Source organism: Rhinoraja longicauda, chromosome 16 (assembly GCF_053455715.1).
Source record: "Rhinoraja longicauda isolate Sanriku21f chromosome 16, sRhiLon1.1, whole genome shotgun sequence".
NCBI classification, from domain to species: Eukaryota; Metazoa; Chordata; class Chondrichthyes; order Rajiformes; family Arhynchobatidae; genus Rhinoraja; species Rhinoraja longicauda.
Window position 1 is genome coordinate 29,848,879 of NC_135968.1, and position 16,679 is coordinate 29,865,557.

General features: G+C 38.0%; 1 protein-coding gene across 2 annotated transcripts in view; it reads right to left on the bottom strand.

Annotated features, from left to right (window-relative positions):
* Nucleotides 1-16,029, bottom strand: part of tial1 (TIA1 cytotoxic granule-associated RNA binding protein-like 1) — a 30,517-nt gene extending 14,488 nt beyond the window's left edge. The window contains exons 1-6 of one of the 2 annotated variants that reach the window (XM_078413514.1): nucleotides 15,893-16,029; nucleotides 14,036-14,132; nucleotides 9,311-9,460; nucleotides 7,311-7,365; nucleotides 6,206-6,293; nucleotides 1,299-1,374 (exon numbers count right to left, since the gene is read on the bottom strand). In XM_078413514.1, coding sequence (XP_078269640.1) covers nucleotides 1,299-1,374; nucleotides 6,206-6,293; nucleotides 7,311-7,365; nucleotides 9,311-9,460; nucleotides 14,036-14,132; nucleotides 15,893-15,921 — 495 coding nt within the window. In that variant the 5' untranslated portion in view covers nucleotides 15,922-16,029. Of the gene's footprint in view, nucleotides 1-1,298; nucleotides 1,375-1,831; nucleotides 2,174-6,205; nucleotides 6,294-7,310; nucleotides 7,366-9,310; nucleotides 9,461-14,035; nucleotides 14,133-15,892 lie in introns of those variants that run through there. The other variant, XM_078413515.1, reaches the window with a different exon arrangement.
* Between the last annotated feature and the right edge of the window lie 650 nt (nucleotides 16,030-16,679).

The following is a 16,679-nucleotide window of genomic DNA, read 5'->3' on the forward strand; positions in this document are numbered from 1 at the left end:
GGAATAGCAAGGTTGGAGAAGGTATGAGTGAATATTTATCTCGCCAGCCAAAGGCTGTTTGGGCTCCTAGATGGTGGTGAGGGAGGCAATGTCGGGACTGGTTTTACACCTCCTATAATAAAAAAAATCATTCCATAAATTAAAATATTACAAACCAATGTATGAAGTAAGGATTGGCTGTGATGAATTACTCCATACAGTCAAATCTATGCTTTTTAGGATGGACATAAAATTCAATAGCTTGATTTCGTAATTATCTGCTTTGGATATGGAACCATTTTTCCCCTAAATGCTGCAACACAAAATATAATGATGGACAAGGAACCTTAAAGAGCAAGAAGGAATAGAAGTAATACTAAGTTAGCAAATTTGTAAAATAATTTTGTAAAATGAATCTAAACTTCATACGAGACAGGTTGTCAAAACCAGCTGCTGCAATCAAGAACGTCAATCTGTAAATGACTGTCAATCTATACAAGAGAAAGGCTTTGACTACACAAATGGTTTTGTTGGAAACAGTAAAGAAGGGACATTACTTTTAACAGGTTTCTTTGTACGTAGTCCAAACACACAAAGTTTTGTCTGATGTAACATAAAATTCCACAAAACCTTGAAGATTCTGCTTTCCCCCGGTTTGAATGCTGTGAAAGAATGTATTTGATACTCTACAATGAGTCAGGCCTATGAAATTAATGATTCAGACTAAATCCTATTTACTGCAAAGTAGTAAGGAGACATTCATTCAGAATACAAAGAAACATCAGAAAGGATAGCCAGCTATTAGCGGGTTATGAAGGGAAGGTGTAGAAACAAATAGGTTTACGGTGAAGGGGAAAAGATTTAATACACAAAGGGTGGTGGGTGTATGGAACAAGCTGTCACATGAGGTAGTTGGGGGCTGTGACTATCCCAACATTATAACAGTTAGGCAGGTACATGGATATGACAGGTTTAGAGGGATATGGACCAAACGCAGGCAGGTGGGACTAGTAGCTGGATATGTTAGCCGGGGTGCGCAAATTGGGCCAAAGGGCCTGTTTCCACACTGTATCACTATGACTCTGACTAAATAGCTTAGTCTAGACAATGCACCACCTTAAACTGGACAATTTCTGCTTGAAACAAAGGTTGGGACAGAATGGGTTTAATCCAGGTATGTGATGAAATCATTGAATGCATAACATAATTGCCTGTAATTTTGATCTATTGCCAGTGAATACTGCATGCTTAAAACTTGAGTGAACCTGTATCAAAATGTGGTTTGAATTGCATTCAAGTTATTTCTTGCAAGAACTTACCAGTTTACTGTAGAATGACACAAATCCATAGCCTTTGGATTTACCCGTTGCCAGATCTTTTACAACGCGAGCATCCCTGTGTGAATAGATACAAGTTAATGAGTAAGATAGGTAAAACACCCTTGAACAAAATAAAAAGGAACCACACACTGTATTGTCAGCACAAGTCATTTTTGAAACAAAAAGGGATTATTATAATCCCACCATAACATATTTAATTGTTCTATCCTTGTTATAACTTAACCTTCCATGTAGCAATAAATAGCAAACATGCAAACTCTGGTATCCTGAGCTTGGTTTCACTGATTATATTGAACTGGAAACCATGAACTCAATAGTTTTTAAAAACACAGACCTTCACTGCCACTAAACTGAGAAAGTCTTCAGTACAAATACAAATTTCCAATTCCAATTTTCCTTAACCATGCATTTCTACATAGACCCTTTAAAATGCGTGTTCTACCTAACCACACAGATAATTGAAATATAAAAATTCAGAAAAGAGAAAAAAAAATAGGAATTAAAAGGCATACATCGCCTGTTAACTGAATTCTTTATTTTTCGTGGTATGGTCAATTCTCTACCCTCTTTTTGGACTGTGGGCAGCTGTAAATTTTGAAAAATTGAGACTTTCAGAAATTTAGAAAATGAATATGAAACTAAAACAATACTAAGCACACCAGTACGAACAACATTTACATAGGATTCGTAAGCACGTCAATAGGATTGGGAATACGAAATTCGCACTATATAGAGCACATTAAAATGTTAACAATCAAGTCTAATAAATTTATAAAAAAGAGAATAAATAGAAATGAGAAAAAAACTACAACTGATTTAATGAACTTCCAGTGTGCACAGTTCCTTGCAGTTAGCCATGGGGATCCTGTCCATTCTTAACAGCAATTCTGTAAAATAACCAGAATGCTATTACTTTTAATTATGACTTGGAACTACAAAAAAGCTGCACATTACTCCAGTATTTTCTGTAGCCGGTGTACAAGCAGTCTTACAAGTGTTCTTCTGTTGAAATTTAAACAAACTTATTTACTAGTATTTAGATAAATGAGGTAGATGAGAAGTACAAAAGCAATACATGCTGGACCGAAGCCATTGCAATGCAAATAGCCAACAGTGACGTAAAGGGTACTCAGAAAGAGTGCAGGCTTAAGTGCAAACAAGCAGAGTATTTCAAGAAAAGTATTAATCGATGGCTTTAAATACATTTTACAATGTAACAGGTACTGAGCCTCATTTTAATAATTAAAGAGTCAGGAAACAGCAAGCATAAAAGGATGATGCAATGGCCCTGGCATGTGCTTGGAAATATTTCTGAAGTCTGCCAGCAGCATCTATTGGTAAGAAACTGACACTACATGCTAACATATTGCCCAATTACAAATGCCTGCTGATTTAGCTATTGGTGCATGATGGGAAAAATGGCGTTCACATCATAAACAGTCAGTTTTTTTTAATAGCCATTTGTTGTGAAGAAAAGATACAATTTGTTGCCAAATCAGCACAAATTGCTGGATAACCTACAACGTACAATTAGCATCAAAGGTGAGATCTCGCCGTCAACCTCCCCATGCATATAAAGTAAGTTGTTGGACTTGTTCCCTAGAAGTTAGGCTGCATTTTAAACAGCAAGGACTTCGTTAAAGGGGCAACTAGTGCTACTCAACTACAGAGGAATAGAAAGGGATCAAAACCAATGACCCATCTTATTAGTTTTCATTCTACAATCTTTTCCCTCTACCACTTTCATATCAAATCTAGTTCTTAAATTTGATCCCTTTTCTTCATTACCTATTCCCCAGATTTTCTGTTTTGATCTCTACTTGCCTGCTTTCACCAAGTTCCCATGTACTTCATTACCAACTAGCACTTTACCAATTTACACTGCATAAAAACTGTGGAGCTGAAACTAATCTATTTATGCACTTAAGACATGACTTGCAACAGCAAATTCTGGGCCACTTTCACTATCCCAGAATACAAGTTAAATTACACCATTCGTTTTAAAAAATGCAGAAATGAAAGATGACCCAATTAACCTGCTCACTGCCAAATGTTTTTTCCCCACTATCGACCATAACCCAAGTATACTCAAGGATGGTACTGAACAGGTTAAAGGAAATGTTGGAAGTTTAATTTGGTATTGAAAGGCAGAATTCATGTTAAAATGTTTTGAAAAATTAAATATTGAACCATATCATGAAAACCTCACTTAAGGCCGCTAGACTTTGCTGGACAGCAGTTTGGCTGCAAAACCAGATTTTATGACTAGTATGGAAACCATCAGCAAGGTATGGCAACCATGATCAGCAGTCAGAACGGATGAACAAACCTCGAGAAAATCCAAACTTACCAACACTGGCCAGTGAATAATGATTTCTAGTGAACTGGACAAGCTGTATTTTATCCCTAGCCAAATTTCTTCATTCATTATCAATTGAATCCAGATCATCCTTGCATAAATGTCAGCATAACCAAGACTGCTCTCTATCACCCGGTCCTTCTAAATGGTCAATTTTTCATATTTTAGGAGACAATGCATTTAACACAAGTAAATTGTTTTAAGGACAAGATTCTATCATTTTAAATTGCAAACATATTACAAAAGTGTCCAACAACTGAAAGCAAAGAATGTTATAGAAAATAGGAAATAAAATAACGCAAACTGTTCACAGTGAATAAAAGTCAGTTAATAAGGTACGAGTTAAAAAAATTAAAATAGCCGCCATCTTAGGCCTGAATATCGAGCCCTTTCAATTTGCTGCACCATGTATCATTGAACCAGTATCGTTTTGTGATACTGAGGTGTAAATTGTGGCTATTAGGGCAAATAATGGCTAACTGAACACCTTAGTCAGACACCTCAATTTCCACCCAGTCAATGAAAATGTATCCAAAACTATGTTCATCAACAATCAACCACTGAAATAACTACTAAAAGAGCCAATGTTACTTCCATTACAAAACAGGAACCACAAAAAAAAGCTTGGAATTTACAATTATTTTGCTTTCCAATATTCCAACACCAATTGCTGGTACTGTAAATTTGCATTCAGATCCCAGTACTGTGCCTTAAACCAAACATATTCTGTACACCAGCAGCTCACCAAAGTGAGATAAACTATAAACCAAAATTTGTAATCTTTAATTATTATTTGAGAACCTACAAAATGTCATTAGAAAATCTACACAGTATGTCAAATCAAATATTGTACAAATGATTTACTTACGACAATTGACACACTTGATTCAACAAAATTCAACAAAAAAATACACAGAAGCAAAACAAGCACTCTGCACTTTAGGACAGTCTTTATACTTATTAACTTATCCAATAAAATGTATAGAGCAATTTAACTGCATATCCTGAAATTATGCAGCAAACACCATTTCAAATCCTTGGCCATTACACACACATGCACACACTCACCAGAAACAATGTTATATGTAGGGTCTTGTACATAAGCCGAGACCCTGTTTTGGCTTCATGAATTCATCATGTAGTTATAACATTTTTGATTAGGAGTTCAGCTTGCACATACATATCTAAAACTGCAGCTGGGTGCAAAAATGTACCTTTCATGTATATTTCTAAAATGACCTGTAAATGAGTCAATCCTGAATGAGTCAACCCCTTTCTTTCTGGAATGGAAAGCCATCTTTTATGACAGAGGTGCACAATGCAAGTGATGGACATATGACATCAGATGAGGGATGAAAGAAAAAGTCCAAAGCGAATCTAATAGCTCCATCTAGTATTCTTATTCGTAAAATGACAAACACAATTCCGGAAACAGAAGGGCTTCGACCCGAAACGAGACCCATTCCTTCTCTCCAGAGATGCTGTCTGTTCCGCTGAGTTACTCCAGCTTTTTGTGTCTATCTCCGGAAACCATTATTCACAAATAACTAAATAGCTTCAAACTGATGGTCAAATAAAATGTTAAATTCAGTGATATGTTAATGCCTTCCTCACTAGGCAACTACATTTGATGTTATGTTATTCAGGATGACAGGGCCCCAAGTGGAAGCTGCAAGATAGGGAGAGGGAAGAAACCATGGGGAGCAGGTGAAGGGAAGGAGGCCACAGGGAGGGGGAAGGAAGGGAGCAAGGAAGTAGAACGGAGGGAGGAGGCTGCAGGGCGGGATTTAAACAACTTCTCAATAACCCTACCATCGCTCTCAGCCTGATTACTGTTTTAACTCTACTTCATGCTTTTGCTATATTCATTCTGAATTATTCCAAGCTCCATAGGCTGGACATCTTATGTCCTCCACGAATTTGATTCCAATAGATTATTCTGACTCGGTCTATGTCCTGTTGACTCAATACCCCCATTCTCACTGGTCTATCTACAGGCCTGTTTCAGCAAGTTTGCATATGCTGCAATTACTTGCTATACCTATAACTAATGCACCACAGATTTTCTTCACCTCATCAATGATCCTTCAACAGTCTTGACACTGCGAGGGAATCACGGGGAGCGAGATCTTATATTATATAATGATCCAATAATATTTTAATGGCCAAATTTTGCAATTAATTTCTCACCAACAATTCAAAATGGACACAGCCGTCACAAAAATAAAATTAATATCTACTGATTGTAACACAGTATTGTGAATTTATTGTCTAGTACACGACAGATCTTGTGCCTGTAAATCAGTTTAATTTTCTACTTTTGAGTAAAATGCATAAGCAATTAACAGGAAAACATTATTTTCCTTCAGCACAAGGTATATCCTCTTCAACTGTCTAGTGACAGAACATAAATCCAAGCATCCAACTTCGGTGTGGTTTGGAATACTTTTTTTTTTTTTTTACTTTGATGAGTGAAGGTGCTCAAAATACAATCTGTAAATTTTGAAGGAACTGGTAAAATACTTACGATATTCGACCAAAAGGGGCAAATGCAGATTTTAGATCCTCTGTGCTTATTTCTGGACTTAAGTCACCCACAAACACATGAAAATGATCTGAGAAGATAATTTTAAACAAAGAATTAATCTTTTATTAAATTTGACAATTTGTAATCTTACATCATGCATCTATTCAAATAAATCAGAATCTTTCTCCTTGGTATTTATTAGCTGTCCCTTAGAAGTTTGACTTTATGTTAATGATGCAATTGTTGGAGCAAGTTGCCACTTTAATAAAGCAATTATTACATACACCAAGAATTAGGACAAATATTACAACAAATCACCTTTAAAATACTTGTGCAGCCAGTTAACTCATTTCAGGGGCCTTTTTCTTTTCACTCTGCACAGTGCCAATAACATAGCAAGTGAGCCACAAGGCTTATTGAACACTTTCCAGACATTGTAAGCTGAAAGAACTGCTCCTATGCTGTTCTATGTTCTAAATCCACCAAACTACATTTATTTTTTTCCAGATGGATTTAGAACTAAAATGTTTACATAATACAACTCGAATTAAACATATGTGCAAGCATTCATAACTAATTTGAGCTTTCAGGAAACTGAACTCCAAAGAGCATTCAAATAAATAAGTTTTGGGTTACAGACATGTTGGCATCAAAATATCATACAACTTTAAAGGGAACAACAGCTTGTCTGCAAACATTTTCATCACCACTGCCTTCAGCTCCCAATTCCCAGAACAGAAAAGAAAATAATAGGAGTACATTTTAATTTGACCCAAAAAGTCAACTCAAATTGTGATAGCAAATTAACAACCAAGGAAAACAGACACACAAAATATATGGCCTTTAATGCATTTACCCAATTCTAGCCTTGTAGAAGTAATAACATATAGTGTCTCTCATTATCTCAATGTTACACAATTCTACAGGGACAATAATAACTTTTAATAATGTACTAGAGTGGACCAAATCAATACAATTATTCAAGTGGACAAATGGTTGAACGCCTTATTTCAAATGCAGAACTTCTACAGTCCAAGAGTGACAAGCTACTGACTGAAAGAGATTAACTATACCCATTAGTTTACAAAAAAACTTAAGAACTTACTAGTTGTGTCTTTCTTCTGGCTACTTGGTGTTGTTGCCCAATTTACTTTGACTTCCTAAAGTAATGTAAAAATTGTAATTCATTAAAATCAGCAATTTACACATTAAACAAATGTACAAGTGTTTGAAAACTTTTAACAATGTGTCTTTAATTCATGGTAAAAGATGGAACATTATAAAACATCTCATGTTAGTACATGGAGTTTACTCACAGGGGCTCTACAAAAGCAGCATATTTTTTATAGATTTATAGAATGTACTATTATGGAACAAATCAGTCCCCAAAACCCCCCATTTAGACTGTCCCTATATTCCTTTATGCACTTCATGTAGACATACACCTAGCCCCCCCCCCCCCCCCCCCCTTAAATGTTCTAATACTATTTAGTTCCAAGTTGAAAAAAATCTAATATTCCCTTCATCCTATCCATTCTTTCCTCACCTCAAACTTAAAACCAAGCTGTTTCCTCCCTTTGGTACCTCTAAACAAGGGCCTCTAAACAAGGGACATTTTAACTGTTTCTCTTTCCATAAGTTGCCTGCCCTGTTGAGTATTTCTAATATTTTTTTTAAAATTTAAGAATTAAGATTTACTGGATTTTTTCTTTAATTAGATTATTAGATATCATCAGGGAACTACTGACATCAGTGATGGGAAAGTTGTTTGAGGGGATTTTTAGGGACTGGATCTATCAGCAATAGGATAGGCACAGATTGATTTGGGATGATCAGCATGGCTTTGTGCATGGGAAACTGTATCTCGCAAATCTGATATCAATCCTCTTGGGAGGGGAGAGGCAGGGCATAGCAGTTGTTCTTTGCACTTCAGAAGACCTTTGACAAGACCTCGTATAGTAGGCTTGTCTGGAATGTTATATTATATGCAATCAAAGAAGGTGAGCTAGTGAAATGGAGTCAAAATTGGCTTGTAGCAAGGAGAGGGTAGTTGTGGAAGGTTATTAGAGGCCTCTGACCAGTGAAGTGCCCCAGGTATGATTGCTGGACCCGCTGTTGTTTGTTAAATATATGAACAATTTGGAGAACAATGTAGTTAACGTTAATGAATTTGCAGATGACACCGAAATAGATGGTATAGTGGACAGCGAGGGAGATTATCTTAGTTTACAACAAGATCCAGATAGTTGGGAAGGCAGGCCAAGGAATGGCAAATGGATTTGAACTCTAACAAGTGTGATGTGTTACATTTTGGTACATCTAACTGGGACATGACTTACACAGTCAATGGGCGAGGCTTCGAGAGTGTTACAGAAGAGAGAGATTTGAGTAGAGGTGCATGGTTCCTAAAATTGGCAACAAAGGTGGATAGTATGGTGAAGGCACACTTTTGCACACTTGCCTTAATTGGGGAATGTATTGAGTACAAAAGTTGGGACAGCATAATACATTCATTAGTGAGTCCACACTTAAAGTATGTAGAGTTCTAGTCACCGTGCGATAGGAAATATATCAGTATATCAGTAAGTTGGAAATGACACAGAAGAGATTCACCTGAAGTTGCAGGCTTACGTTATTGGGGAGGTTTGGATAGGCAGGGCCCTTTTTTTGGACAGTAGCAGGTCGAGGGGTGATCTAATTAAACTGTACGGGATCATGAGAGCAATGGATGACACGAATGCTCAATCTTTTTCCCCATGGCAGAAAATTCTGAAATAGAGGGCATAGGCTTAAGGTGAGAGAAGAGAGATTTAAGAGGGACTTCAGGAGAACGTGCCAGCTAGGTCGGCATGGACATGGTGGGCCAAACAGCCTGTTTCTGTGCTGTACAGCTCTATAACTCTGTTAATAGAACATTTCTGAAAGTGACATGCCAAATACAGCATCATATATTCCGTGTTGAATTAGAAGTTAAAAACTCAGCCAAAGAAAGTTAATCTTCTTAACCAACTAACCAAGGAAACCTATGTCAGGTACAGCATCATCAAGCTTTGAAAACTTTCACAGTGCATGGCTTTCACTCACCCGTTATGTATGATAGCTTACCTTACCCATTATTTTACGCCCATTCATTGCAGCCAATGCAGCTGCTGCATCTCTATGCTCAAAGAATTCCACAAAGCAATATGGATCATTGCTTGAATGCTGCAAAACAGAAAATCCAACAGAAGAGTTCACCCTTCTGCTTGCGGTTTGCTGAGAAGAAAAATTCATGAAAACTTAGTACAAAAGAAAACAAATGAAATACTTACAGATCTACATTAAAGCCGTTAACTTTTATAGCCAATCTGTCCATAAACAAAAACATTTTAAAATGAAATTACTAAACAACTTTTAAAAAATGTAACACTGGGCTTCCCCTAGCTTAAAGTATATGATTTTCCTTAAGCCCTCAAAATCTCTAAAATTTATTTTAATAACTAAACTCTAAAGCCTCTGCTACGTGCAGCAAACTAATGAGGATTTAACTTTTACAGATATCTGCTATAATTACTGAGGCACTGAACTCTTCTGCCTAAATCGGGAATAGCATGTCACCAATGACGGGTTTTTTTTCATTCTGGGGAAAAAGGATTTAAAAAAGGAAAAAATGTATTGAATTCTTAAGCAACAATCTTCATTATTGAATTTTCTCATCATTTATTAGTACATCGGGTTTAATTTAAATGAGTTGAAAGTGCCATTCATGTGGTTGTCATCATGACTAACGAATTCAAGAAATTAAGAATTCAAGAAATGTTTCTAAGCCCTTGCTAATAGAACTTAAAATTCATGACAGTAATGACTCCTGCCAAAGTGACCATTGATGATGAACCCCAAACTTTGATTTTAGTGTGTCTATTTATCAGTTTCAAAATAAAGTATGAAATTAAACTTTCTGTGTGCTATTTTTGAAAATTCTGTTACATTGACATAAGTGATGTAATTTTCAGAGATTTAAATGATTGGATACATTTTCCGTGATAATGTTGAATGCATCAACAAGATTCATTTGACTGGTTACTGGAAATTAGTTGGGCTCCAAGTTAAAAGACATGCATAAACTTGATCTTCAAATAATAAATCCTCTAACAGTCAATGGCAAATTTACAACAGAATGAAGGCAAAAGTCATGCATCAGCATTTGCCGAATTGGCCATATATAATCATATTTTTTTCACCTATTTGTAATCTCTACTCATTTTTCAAAATGGATGCTTATGAGGCACTTCAATATTTAAATTAAAAATACCCTGATATATTTATGGTGCACAACATTAAACTTGCAAATTCAAAATTGACTTCCGTGCCAATGGCCAATAGAAACACCACTGAAAGTGTCAATATCAGCAGAATATCACCAAAAAAATAAATTTTGGTTTACATGGTGCATAACATTATCTATTTAGTGCTTAAATTAATGACATTAATTGATGCCTGTGACTCTATCAGAGAATTATACTTTTTGGGGGGGGGGGGGGGGGGGGAATAGTAAACCTTATGTAAACTGTAACCACAGGAAATAAGAGAAGGTGGCAAGCTGCATCAGCAATTATCTCAGCAGCAGAGTTGATCCATATATCTTAACTTGACCAGGAGGGAGGGCACTCCATTTTTCCACCGAATCAAAAATATCAACTTGCATAGAATTTACAGAATAGCCTCAAACACTTTATGTAAAGTAGATGGGTGTTGAAAGAATTTATCAATAATTATTAATTTGGCCCAATACTCATTTTACAAGTTTTACATTTTTTTAGCTTCCAAACGAGTGTCCCTGGAGGTATTACAATACGCTAGCATATAATGTAACATTGCTTAAGTATCCGCTGTGCAGGAAGCAAAGATAGTGAACTACGATAGTTTCGCAAATCCTGTGAACTAAAAATTCTGGGGTATCACCAGAATAGATTTGAGAAATTACTTACTTTGGCAAATCACTTACATTTCCGACTTCATTCAGGCCATTTTTATTTGACAGTGCACTAAGTTGGTTCAGATAACGCAGGTCTTCACAAACCTTGCAACATTAATCTACGGTTGCTTTTTTAACAACACTTAAAATTATATGCTGACAAAGGGTATTTAGGATCTAAATCCGTATGGTAATAATCCTTTAACTCTTCTTTATTACTGTAGGCTGTGCAGTTCTCAATCTTTACTATGCCCCACTAGCAATTCTACACCAGTGAAGCAATTATAGAACAGTGAAAACAAAACAGGTTTGTGTCCCGGTTATGTCAGAGCAAGCCAGATAATCCTACTGCTTCTTCAACTTCAAATGCTGCCTTTGAAATACAAAGAAGCCTCTGGCTTAAATGTGGTCCATGACACAACAATGTGAACATGTAAAGAAATTTCTAACTTTTCCCTTAATGAAAATTTTAAAATTGATGAATTTTCATTGTCACTTCCTGACCAAAGGATACACTTCCCTATCAAGATGAATTAAAAATTGAAAAACTGCTGTTCAAGGTTCGTGCATTGATGGAAGCAATCCTAAAACCTCATCTCCCTTTATAATTCCCAGGGTTTTCATGAAAGCAAATTACAAAGTAAAATCCAGTGCCACTCGGGTTATATCCAGTGATAATTATTTCCCTGGGTTCTTGACTATTTTTTCAAAAGCATTAATTGGTGTAATCCTTCACAAATAACAACTGATTCTGCTCAACAAGTATATTGTCACACAAAGATTTTTAATACAGCAATGCATAAATGAATAACAAATAAATAAGCAAAAACAGTACAATTCTAAATCCTTTAATCAACATTGATTTAATGGAAAAACAGTAAAATCTTTAAAATTGTAGTCCAAGTCTGTTGTTTGTATGCTCATTGCCCAATCCAACAAATTGAGTATTTAACCCAGGCTGGTACTCATGTGATATTGTTCTACACTGGCTACAGTAATAATGGCATTACTCTGGCCAGGTTGACAATGTCCTCTCATAGGAACACACAAGATCCAATGTACTAATATAATTGCAGGAGAGCTCCCCATGGTACCTTGGGCATCTGTCCCTTAATAAACATCTGAAATAACTGATTTGATCATCTATCACATTTGGGATGTGTACAAGTCCCTTTGTTCTGTAACATATGGAAATAACTTAAGCAAAGAGTTATTTCTGTAAAATTGCACCATCTATTGCATAAAAAATGGATTGTGTCCAAAATTAAACAAATTCTATTTACACTACAAAAACACAACTCAACTCTGCAAGCATTCATCCCAAATTTCACCTCCAATCTCACAAAAGCTAAGCACTTTTGGGGGGAGCAGATGGGAATGCAGAAACAAAACTGTCACTAGATTGCCAATTTAAAGGGCCTAGAATAATCACCTAATTTGAAGACGATGAAGCAATTCTTGAACACTCGCGTCTGCCTTGGGTTCTCTTAGCTACATGCTTATATTATTACATTGAAGTTGATTAAAACACCAGGCAGACCTAATGGCTGCATAGCATTTATTTTTAAATGTACTGAAGTAGTATTGATTAAGTGCGCCATTCAAAAACTTCACTCTCACAAACATCTAACCTACAATGCAATTGAATATTAATGGTGGGTTCATGTCCGATTGCTACATGTACTTGGAGTAGTTTCACACATTATCCACATGCTCTGAACCATAGTGCTAGTGGTCTTTGGTACTGAAGTCTCTGTAAAAGCCAGATAACCAATTAAGGTTTTTTTGTGTTACTGATAGTAGTAATTAAGTGCCTGAGGTACTAACACTCTCATAGTCAAAATTGAGATAAGATCATATTCTATAAATTCATATTTTTTCCTTGTTGGAAGTGGCTCGCTATAATGGGTTAATGCATTCAGATTATTATTTGCAAACAAAAGTATCTAACTTTTGTATGTAAATTAAAGAGACGGTAACTCGTCTCTGACTCAAGGGCATTGTAATTATTGCTCTTAAACAGACAAATTAACTTGACTAGGTGTAGAAGGCAGAATGAAACTTACTACGTATTACAAAGTGCAATGGTGATAACTAGAGCAAAGTAAAAACAATCCAGCATGCTGCTGAAACAGACCCAAACTGTTGTGCTTCATTGAACAGCTACATTAACAAGAAAAAGCACAGGGAAATATTTATCCTTGAGGATCACAGGGAAAATATGCTCAGAGCTTGTATCCAGCCTTCCAACAAAAACTAAATAAAACAGATCATACTGGAAATGCTCAGTGGGTCAGGCAGCATCTGTGGAGAGAGAAGCAGAGTTAACATTCCAGACAATGACCTTTCATGAAATGTTCAGATGAAAGATCACTGACCTTAAGTAATGACAACTTCTTTACAGATGCTGCCTGACTCTCCTGAAATAGGGAAAATGCTGGAACTATTCATATTTCCAATATTTTTTTAGATCAGAGCACAAATTGATATGTTGTGTGTCCCAGAAGAGCAACATCACTTGTAAATATTATAGTATCAACTCCCCCCACCCCCAACTTTCTCAACCAGTGATGACACTTGTAACGTTACTACAATTATGCAGCTAACACGTTAAAATAATTCAATTTTGGCTGTGAGCTTCCCAAGAAATACAATTGTTCTTAATGCTATTATAAATCATGAAAATTTAAAATTGTGGCCAATTTAACACTATCTAATCTTCCATTAAGTTGGATTTGACAGTGATGTGTTTTTGACTTCGACATGGGAGAACCATGATTTCAGGATTGAAAATAAATATTTGCTGCAAAACAAATCATTGATGCCACAGGATTATATGGTACGTGAGTGGACGTGTAACAATGCTACGTTCTTACCTCTGTAATCATTTTGCAACTTTTGCATGGACCAATCTGGCTAAAAAGTTGAAGTATAAGGGCTTCTGTCACATCTCTAGAGAGGTTCCCCACATAGCTGGAAAACAATTCAATCTTAATGTTACCACAGCATGCAACTATCATGATCACATTTTTCTGCAGTTTCGGAACTCAATTAATCCGCAAGAATCATCCTGATAGGTTGTAAAGTTCCCAAACAAAACGTACAATTCTGTTGGTATACTTTCCTTCTGATGAGTGAATCATTCCCACATCATGTCAATGAATTTGCTGCATCTTAATGAAGTGCTATTTTTAAAAAACCTCTAAACAAAATGTAGAAATTTAGTGACTATTATAGAGCTTGCTATGGAGGTGGAGGTGGAGGGGGGGGGGGGGGGGGGAGAGAAGGAGGAAGAGAGAAGAGGTTGAAATATTTTGGTAGGGAAAAATGCACCCTGATGAATTTTCAAACAAAAGTAGTGTCACAAAGTTACAAAGGGAGACCAGATAGACAAGGACTTTTATTCCTGCAGCATGGGAGGTTAATGATTTTCCTTACAGAGGTATATAAAATAGTGAGGGGTGTAAAGTGGGTGGTCACAATCCTTCCCCCCACTCTCTCAATGTAGGGGTCTAGACTAGAGCACATGGATACAAGGCGAGAGGGGAAAGCTTTAATAGGGAATTTAGAGATACAGCATGAAAAAAGGCCTACCAAGTCCATACCAACAATCAACTTGAGGGGCAACATTTTCGACTGATTGTAGTGGTTACATTTCACCAGGTGAAGCTTTGGTACAAAATTCCAATGTTTATAAGGCTAGAAAAGGTTTATGTGCCAAAAGCAAACAGATTGACCAAGGCTCAAATAGATATATTGGTCAGCAGGAACAAGCTGGGCTGCAGGTCTCGTTTCCAAGCTACATAACTCCATAAATTATGTAACGTTTTACCAAATGTATTCTCACAATTAACGTGATAGAACATAAGTCAGCAGAATAAAACATGAGCAAAATCAACGTAACCTTTCCAAAATACTATGAAAACACACCCTCATATTTCCAGAGAAATCAAAGATTCATTATTAGTACATTTCTTTCACAATTTTCTTTTCCCTGAAAAGTATCTAGAGCTATACCCAATTACATTAGGTAAATATATATTTTTTTCTCTAAGCTAATCTAAAGGAAATGGAAACAAATTATCTTACACGGGGAGAAATAAATAAATATTTGTGCTCTGGAGCCACTTGTTTATTCGGCGTATCTTGGCATATAATAAAAAAGGTTAAAGGGGAACGTGGCAGTGTGCAACCATTGAGCGGGTAAATGGCCAACTTTGCCGAGGGTGACGACGTGCATGCAGCAACTTGTGACTGGTGTAAATTGTCACCGTTTGCTCTATTGTTCGCCTTTGGCAGAGAGGCCGCAAAGTTTTCCCTCCCCCCCCCCCCCCCCCCCCCGGGCCCGGCCTGGCCTCCGGGGAGCCGCCGCCACCGCTGTGATCCGGCGCCTTCCGCTCCCGGTCCGTCGGCCGCAGCCGCCGGTTCCCCGCACCAAACTAATCGCCAACCACTGTGTGAGTGAGGTGGTGGAAACCCGGCTCCCCAGGACTTTCCCTTCTCGGCGCTGAGCGGCCTCCTTCCCCGGAGGGGGGGGGGGGGGGGGGTCGGAGTCAGCGAGGAAACCCGACGCGACGCCTCGCCATCTTCGGCCTGCCGGCCGGCCGTCCGTGTCGACGAAGCCTCCACCAAATTTTATTATCCTTCCCCGATCAGACCCTCCCGCTCTCCCTTACACTCAGCACCCGGCGAAGGAGGCGAGTGCGGCCGCCGGGCTTTTCGTTTTAACTTACAGGGTCCGCGGGTACGAGTCGTCGTCCATGTCCCAGAGCGGGCGATCGCCGTTTCCCTCCGCGCCGATCGAGCGAGCGAGCTCAAAATGGCGGCGGGCGAGCAATGAGTCAGCCCAGGCCAGGCGCCGCGCATGCGCGCTCCTCGCCCCCGCCGCCTCCGCCACTGGCCAATGAGCCCAGTGGACCACAGCACAGCACTCATCTGCAGCCTGGTTCCCTCACTTCACCCAACACCAATCCACTACCCCCGCCTGGCCAATGAGCCCAGTGGACCACAGCACAGCTCTCATCTGCAGTCTGGTTCCCTCACTTCACCCAACACCAGCCCACTACCCCCGCCTGGCCAAGGACCCCACAGTGGACCACAGCACAGCTCTCATCTGTAGCCTGGTTCCCTCACTTCACCCAACACCAACCCACTACCCCCGCCAGGCCAATGAGCCCAGTGGACCACAGCACCACAGCACAGCATTCATCTGCAGCCTGGTTCCCTCACCAGAATAATCAAGGACCAGTCTCACTCTGGTCACTTCACAATAAATAGGAGCATCCTTGTGTTTTTGCCACATTTTGTAGTTGCATTTCTTTGCCTTTAATTTCAAAGAAACCATTATTGATCCGATAGATGTATCTGGTTAACATCCATTTTTACTATGCCAACCACAACTTCTTTAACAGTGAATAGCTGTCTTCTCATTTTGCACTCCCAGACAAATAACATAGGGCAAACTATGCCATGAGCACATTTTTATTGTGTCATTTATACAAATAGTATGAGGCTTCCTTT